The sequence below is a fragment of the Phytophthora ramorum genome, assembly GCF_020800215.1.
Source record: "Phytophthora ramorum isolate Pr-102 chromosome Unknown Phyram_PR-102_s0015, whole genome shotgun sequence".
Classification (NCBI taxonomy): domain Eukaryota; phylum Oomycota; class Peronosporomycetes; order Peronosporales; family Peronosporaceae; genus Phytophthora; species Phytophthora ramorum.
In genome coordinates, this window is record NW_027150661.1 from 788,849 (window position 1) to 797,218 (window position 8,370).

An 8,370-nucleotide genomic window follows, 5' to 3' on the forward strand; every position below is an offset into this window, starting at 1 on the left:
TCTTTTACATTATCAAAATGCTTCTATAGGAATAACATACACATCAAATATGGCTTCTATAGAAAACACATAAACATCAAATAGAAGGCCACTTACCATCACCAAAAAGTTAGGCGTGTCCGCGATCAAAGATGAGGACGCGTAATGAGCAGCAACCGACAAGTTGCAAACGTCACGTCCGACGTGAGCGTGGAGTAAAATATGATGACAACCTTGGCGAGGTTGTTCAGTGAGGTGTGTTGGCCGAGAAAGGATCTAGTTGTCGCAGCACGACTACGAACGTTTCTCGTTGACCAGGAGCTCAAGCAAGTGAACATCTTGTCGTTGTATTTGTTGCGGTTATACGCGCTTGCCAATCGCACCATCGACAGAAATACGGGCCTGGCCCAGAACGTAGGCAGCATCCTCCAGCGAATCCAGCACGCGGCTGATCGGTGCCAGGAAGTCCACGTCCATGTTTAAGCGCACGAGCTGGCAGCTACTTTCGTCCCACTCAAAATACAGCTTGCAAGGGAGAAGCAGGCGGCGTTCGAGCAGTTTCGATCCGAGAGTGGCTGCCTTGAGGTCTTCTTCGCCGTCTCTGCGGTATCCTCGTTCCTCGGCCAGCAGATGCGGGAACACGTTGTCAAACGTTGCGTTTGTCACCGTCACCCGGAGCGACGCTGAGACTTGGACGAGGTTCTTGGACACTTCCGTGATGTGGTCCAGCTGAAAGCACAAGTCGCCAAAATACGTCGAGTACCGCCGCCATTGCTCAATGAGTGCTTCCACGCCTTGGCGTTCGCCCAGCATGACGTCAGGAGTCAAAGAGGATCGTAGAAAGACGACTTGCTCCTGGAACGCATCACGCGGCTCGCCTTGAACGCTGGACGCCGGAGCGCGTAGTCCGTTGCGAAAGAGGTGAAAGTACTCCACCACGACGGTAAAGACGCTGTGCTTGGTGCTGTAGAGCGCTCGATCTCGCTGCAGCGCGAGCAATGGCTCCTCTTGCTTCAATCTCGAGACGACTTCCTCGAGCTCTTTGAGAGCGTCGTTTTGTCTCGAGCGATAGCGCGCTTGGTTGACGCGACACTGCTCCCGGCGCTGAGCATGTGCCAGTTGGGTAGCGGTTTGCTTGCCGCCAGGACCCGCTCGCTTTGGATTACGCCGTTGAACGTTTCCGTCGTTAGGCACCAAGTACGCACCACCACCACAGTCATGGACACCCTCGCCGTGGCTACGCTGGCGTTTTGATGTGGGATCAGCCTTATAGCGATGGGGGTCCGCAGCGAACGGACGCTTAGCCCGTAGTCGCATTGGCATGGGCACCCGTCGCGTCACCACGGGTGGTGCAGTCGGAGATGACAGTCGAACGGTTGGCTCGGTCTCTGCAACACGGGCGGTGTGCCTCCAATCTGTGCTGGTAAACCCTCTCTTCACGTGACCTCGGGTGAAGAGGGGACCGACCATCTTCGAGGTCGCGGCAATACTGCTGGCCAGGAAGTCGCTGTTGTATTGGGGAGGTTCCATTGTGAGTGATCGGAGCGTGCCTAATTGACAAGTGGGGTGTTCACTGCTCACGTGGTGTCCAGCAACGGCTACTACCACTGCAGTGCACTGATTATTCTAGTTGCCAGGCCCCACGCGGAGCATGAACATCGGGGCATCATCCAGCTGGCTGCGACGGGTATGACCACAGCCAAGGCCTTTCCATTGGTCATGGAATGTCAGCGTCTCGGCGTTTATGAAGGCTCTGTGGCTGGCCTTGTATGTAATAGACACAAACAGAGTAACATAGAGCTCACCCGATTTGGGATACGGCATTGCTACACGTAGCTCCGGAGAAACCTTATTTGGCTCTACCACGCTGTAGTGTACATGTACAAGGCCAAATAGTACTATTTCCACCTTTAATGAAACCAAGCATTACCCGCGACTTACGTGGGGCAAAAACGTGGAAAAGGAGCCAACACTCGTACAGTGAGCAGCAGTCCTGGGCTTTGGCGAGTCTGTGAAGGTTTCGTGCTCGAGCTCAATCGTTTGGTGGCCACCGTTACACAGGGTTTTCCCAATCTGCTCCGTTCTGAGATATGGATAACGATGGGATGATATAGCCATTCGACATGCGTCCAGTGTGATTATGGAGGTGATTATGTGGTGCCAGCGTTTACGATGTCGCTTATTAAGACATGTTACTTAAGCTTAGGCTTACGAAGGCGTCTTGTTGACGATGCGCAATAAATGTGAGCAGGCCTCCTTTAACTAGGCTTTGTTTTTCATGAAAGTACGAAAACCTAATTGGTGCTTTGGATGAAAAAGAGAATCGGCGGGTACTGGAGCAAAACAAACAGAACTTTGTGAGCGACAACTCGTCGAAAACGGCCGTAGAGAGATCCGAGAGGTCCTTGAAGGGCCTTAGATACTGGCAAGGAGTTCAGCCCCTAGACATCGTTCGTGTTCGGTTTGGCATCGATGGTTCATCGCGAAGATTCACTTTCAAAAAGCTATACTAGTATTGTATAAATACGTTGGTTAAAATATTATGACCAATCGTGTAAGGCTTCGTAGAAATACTATCCAATCACATAGCATAGGTTTTGAGTGGGTCAGTGGCTGACGCGTTGGCAAACTACGCAATGGACACCAAGAAGAGCTACAGACAACGACGGATTTAGCCGGCACCACTGAGTGCCATCCGCCATACTAAAGTAGTGTGACGGAAAACCCGGCATGGATTCAGCGGGCATGCAGTAATGACAAAAACAATACACTTTTCTACATAAATCGATGCAAAAGTGGTGGTTGTATCAGAGACTAATCTCAGGATAGCGTGGAATAGCTTTCTCAAAGCTACGAATTACCGTCTCTTTAGAAATCGCGTCAAAGGCAGCAATAGTTGCGCGAACTGCACGGATGCGCTTTTCCTTCGCAGTGCCGCCTGTGATGCCGCTCCAGTTGGTTCGCATCTTCGCCTTAAGCGGCCCCATGACGCCCACGTCAAGGGCATGCCCCCGGGACCGTACGCTTCATACTTTCCCCAGAACTCTATCGCAAACTCTGCGCGTGTCTGCTCGAGGTCCGCAGTGCTTTTCTTGGCAGTCTGGGGTTTCTGGGGTGTAAATCCATGTCTAAATACATCATTTTCATACAAATGTACACAAACATGATAAAATTACACAAAACTTAAACTTTACCGAATAGCGAGCCGTTGGACCAGGCGCTGCAACGCCAAGAGCCCGCTCTTCTTGCCCACCATGTAGTTATCAATCCACGCTGCGTCAATCTGCCACATATACTCCATCATTCCTCGAGTCGTAAGCGCCTACCATACAAAAAAACACTTAGTAAAACTGAAAAATAGCAAAATTGAGTTCAATGTACGCACTTTCTCCTCTCGACGCTTGTCCTTCATGAAGGTGACGAGTGCAGGGACGGCAGGAAACATCTCCTTGCGCCCCTGCCCCTTCAGTGTCTTGGAGGTGGCAGCGCCGGTAAAGCTGAAGAGCTTATCAGCCTGCTTCCACCACCCGTGGACAGTACCACGAGCGCAGGAAATCTCGCGGGCCACCTCCTCCACGCCTACTTCCTCGATACGGCGTACAGCCGCGCGCTTCTCTCGCACGCTGTACGCCCGCTGCTTCCTTGGCGTCCTGGTGCCGCTCATGGCGCGAAGTGTAGAATGAAATGGCGCCAAAGCAGTAAGTAAAAGATAGCAATAGGTTGGTGTGTTTTTACCATAGCCATTCAAATATTAAATGACTGGTATTGGTTAAAATGTTTAAAAATCTGGATGATTGATAGGCGGGAATGTTTTTTCTTTACTATGGGGGCGTCTATGAAATGCCGGCTTTTGCGTTGCCGGCTAAATCCGTCGTTGTCTGTAGATGCAAGCCTTTGAGCTGGGAGGGAGTATGGTCGGGCTGCAGGAGGTGGTCCAAGATTAGGTATGCGGTGACATCAGGAGGTGGTTTGATGATGAGCGCACGCAGCAAAAGGATACAGCGGGGGTATTACATAATAGGACGAGCGACGGACCTGGCACGCAGTGAAGGATGGTAAGGGGGAGCAGCCGAACGTAAGCGGGCCCGCAACACTGGATATGATGCGAATACCTATCCGGAATAGATATTAGAGTTCAGATGCGTAAACGGATCACTAACACAAAATACCTCACCTTATTATCAAAAAAGGTTTTGAGTGGTTTTGTGGCGAGGTCGATGAAACCTTTACCGCCCAGGGGGGTTCGTATAGCGCGCTCCAGGAATTCCTCCTCCAGGATTGAAGGGGGAAGACTTGTAGGAGTCAACAAGTATCCAAGATCTCACCGCGAAGCGAAACCTTGGGTTCTTGGTGGCGTGGGTACCTTGCGGAATCCCTGTCGGCTCGTTTGTCTTTGACGAAACGGCACTTCACCGAGCTTGTGGCCTTGAAGTTGTGCCAAGCGTACGTCCACTTCGGGATGCACTCTCAACGACAGAAAGGCAGAGTGTAGTCTGGATTTCACACCCAGAGTATCGGAAATTCAGGATGCACCTTTACCCAGGATGCACCCCAAACACCAATAGCCAACAAATACAGAGTTATATACAATACAAATAGCCGTCACTTATTCTTTTCGACCCTTGGACGGTGGGTCACTCGCTAGGCTCACTCGAGTCTTACAATTCAGACACCTAGTCAGTCTGAACACTCGTATAAAACGCGCACCACTCTCAATTAAGAGAGAAACTATCAAATACTATAGTCAGTCGATACACACAGCAGTTAAACTATCACTTCGGGGGACAACTGCTAGTCAGTCACCTCGAATAGCAAGGGAATATGAAATGGGCAAACACCAGCACGCTAGCGACCCAACTAGGATATGAAATAGGTGGGTCAACCCAGGGTGCCGGAGCGCCTCTGGTCACCACCTAACTGGACTTGATGTTATGAGGTGGAGATGCCACAGACGACCCGTCCTTAATGGTCGCAGCGCCCCTTGTTGTACCGCGGTCGTAGTCTCGGGTCCTCCGGATTTCCGTCGGCAGGCTTGGCCGAATTCACTTGCGCAGTACGGGGTAAAACAAACTCTGTTGTTGGCTGTAAGCCTTAAGCTATCAATTCTTTCTAGATCTCGGCTCTGGGTGATTTATCTTGATTTCACTATGTCTTGGGTCAAATTGTCTTTGCTTCAGTATGGTCTGGGTACATTGTCTTCGTAGCTTCAAAAGTGTCGACCCGACAGTTCTGTTGGGTTCCTTGGCGGTAGTTCAATTGCGTTTCACTTGATGACGTACCACTGTCTTCGAAGTGAAATAGTCAGTGGTCAACCGTCAAGATTCTGGTATTCTGGAGTCAGGATTTTGGAGTCAGGATTCAGGATTCAGGATGTACTTGACATCCAGACTCTTTGGGCTTCCAGCGCACGACTTGGGTGTTGGTAGTGGATGATCTTGGTTCAGTATCTTTAGTAGTCGCTCTGAACCACAGCAAGATGAGGTACAATCTGAGATACGTTCTCAACTGCACTTTCCGCCAGGCTTTAGGCACTCATCGTAAGGGAAAGTCCGGGGGCTGGACATAATGCGGGTTTGCAATCGTGGATTTGTACACATCCAGGATACACACTTCCAGCCAGTTGGGCCCATCTGTGGTTAGGCGTAAGATCTTTCCATAAATCAGTCGCACTCCATACGTCACCCGTGTCGCACGGGTACAGCCGAGTCACATCCTCCATTTCATCCAATAATATCCATGCTCGAAATTTTAGACCAAAGTCGCGACGGCGGTGCGTCACAGAAAAACCAGGAACACTTCGTGTCAACCGCCCCTCCTGGTCCAGATCCATCAGAGAGGAAATATCCCCGAGCTGGCGAATCATGGCCAGGACATTCAAACGGGAGCCAACCCAAGAAATCGAATCAAACGCTGCCGTTGCACTCTGCCGTCTGCCAGAATTCAGCGCATTGCCGTACCCTGTCTCTCTAACGGTCGGTCACGATCCATCTTCAATGTTCTCCTCCCGGATACCACAGCATTCACGTGTAATACGCGGTCATATCGCGATTTCCCAGCTGGTCAACATGGCGGAGACCGGCAACGCCCCGGCCCCAGCGCCTTCCTCAACGCCAGCGGCCAGCGGCGACAGCACACAGCCTCCTCCGTATTCTGCTTCTCCTCCAGACGCCGGCGACGTCGAGACGCGCCCCCCAGAAGACTCAAGCCAGCCTTCAAGCGGCGAGTCTCAGGCCATCATCCTGCGTCAGCCTGATGGTAACGACAGCGCCGAGAACGCCCCCGACGAAAGCAAAGACACTGGTGGTGGTGGTGGCGTCAGCCCCATCCCGATGGGCGAGGGTGTCGTGTTGCCTTCCTTCTCGCGGCCACGCTACGTGCGGATGGAAGATGTTGACGCGCTGTTTTACAAGGGCGTCCTGTCACAGCAAACCGTTCGGCCCGAGACTTTTGCGCCTCCTGACTCTTCGGCGCGCTGGACCTTGCCTTCTCTGCCAGACACTGGCACCAAGACGTACTTGGTGGGGGTTCCAGCCACGGTGGACGACACGCGCGGCGGCGGCTTCACGATGAATGGATACGGGGGCACTACAGCATTGATCGGCTTCGAAGAGATGAACGCGGACGACAATTCTGAATTCGAGCGTCTATTTGACATGAATGCCCGTCAGTACCTCCTGCAAGCGCGACAAGATCCGCTCCGGCTGGATGCCTTGACCTCCAGTCTGGACGACATTGGCACGCGACGTGAATTCGCCTCGATCCTGACTCACTTTCCTCCGGATCAACTCGCCTCGCGTGTCTTCCGCACTTCGATGTATTTGCGTCTTGTTCTGGGTGAACATCGTCGACTTCGGGCGCAGATTGAGCGTGGTCAGGAAGCCGCGATTAAAGACGCTCTGGAGTTCAAGCGCATCAATGGTGATCTTCGTCGTGAATGGAAGTTCGTCTGCGCACACTGGCACCAAGAGGTGGCTTCTGCACTTGCCAAGGCCAACGAAATCAAGGCCTCTGACCAAGACGAAGTCCAGGCGTTGAAGTCTCGATACCAAGACCAAATCGACGCGCTTGAGGCTGAGAAGTCCGAGTTGAAGGCCCGTGTCGACGACGCAGAGACTCAAGTTGGCATCCTGAAGAAGCGTCTGGACGATAGTACCATGGATCCTTGGACGCTGTCCGCCTTCATGCAGAAACACGCTGACGTCTCCGGCAACTGGGATCGGCTGCATGACTTGTTTGTGCACTGCGTGAATGGCTGCGTTCCTCCGTCTGCTTGGGACACCGTCGTCAACATCACGGCTATGGATCAACGCAAGGCTCCAATTCCAACGTTTCCTGCGTCTCGTCTGGCTGTTCCAGTTCCCAAGCCTCCGATTTCGAATCCTGTCATTCTGGACTTAACCAGTCCATCTGGCATTCAGGAGTCCAAGCCGCATTCTGGTGACAAGTCTTCGCAGAAGTCGCCTACTCCAAAGTCACTCAAGAAGACCAAGTCTCCCAAAGTCCAGAGGCGACCATCGACTCATCACCCAGGCCGCGACTCAGTGCGCAAGGCCGGTGAGAAGACCACCATTTCCAAGGAGGCTGCATGCAAGATGCTTCCTGGGCGTGTCATCTGGAAAGAAGTGCGTCCTGACGTCCGGCAGATTATCCTGGCTGGAATCAAGTATGAAACGGCAATGAGGCGTCTTGACCAAGACAAGCCGGCACACGGGTTCTTTCGGCAGCCGCAACTGGTCAAGATGTTGGTCAGCATGATGTACTGGCGTCGTCTGGACTTGACCCCATGGGCCAGGTATGTGCCAACGACGTATTACAAGATGGCAGATGAGCGCCTGGATCGCAAGCTGCGCCGCGGGGAAGTGCCTCCGTCTTGGGGTAACCTGGATGACCACACCATCGTGTATCCTGATTCCGAGACAGAGTCCGTGGTCGACGACAAGGAACTTGATCCAGACTACGCGCCTCCGGCACAAGAAGTGGAAGATGATGACGATTCGGAGTCCAGTTCCAGCGAGAGTGAAGAAGAAGACCCGGAACCCAAGAGGTCCAAGAAGTCGGGTGCTGAGTCTGGATCCAAGCGCCCACACATCAGCTCCAGTGATGACTCGGATGAAGCGCCGGCCACCTCCAGACGCAAGGACCACAAGCGTCTTCGTCTGGACTCACGTTCTGGACACAAGTCAAAGTCAAAGGCCAAGAAGTCGCTCAAGTCATCTGGCAACCGCCCCTCTCGTCACCGGTCTCGTTTGGCTCGCAGGGAGTACGACTCGTTGACAGCGGCAGAATTGATGACTATCGAAACGCCTGACGATGATGAAACATCCTGGAGACACCTTGGCATCTTGGTCCAGTATGTCAGCACGTCCAGAAACTCGTCGGGTCAGGACCCAG

General features: G+C 52.6%; 2 protein-coding genes across 2 annotated transcripts; one reads left to right on the forward strand and one right to left on the reverse strand.

Annotated features, from left to right (window-relative positions):
• Window positions 1-339: 339 nt before the first annotated feature.
• Window positions 340-1,449, reverse strand: KRP23_12590 (bZIP transcription factor 1; the record flags this gene model as incomplete). Its single annotated transcript, XM_067883225.1, has 1 exon — window positions 340-1,449. One exon carries the CDS (start codon window positions 1,447-1,449, stop codon window positions 340-342), a length of 1,110 nt encoding a protein of 369 aa, XP_067739498.1.
• A 4,595-nt stretch (window positions 1,450-6,044) lies between these two features.
• On the forward strand, window positions 6,045-7,612 carry KRP23_12591 (uncharacterized protein; the record flags this gene model as incomplete). The annotated part of the gene is made up of 2 exons (XM_067883227.1): window positions 6,045-6,646; window positions 7,600-7,612. The coding sequence occupies 2 exons, from the start codon at window positions 6,045-6,047 to the stop codon at window positions 7,610-7,612; spliced, it is 615 nt and encodes a 204-aa protein (XP_067739499.1).
• Between the last annotated feature and the right edge of the window lie 758 nt (window positions 7,613-8,370).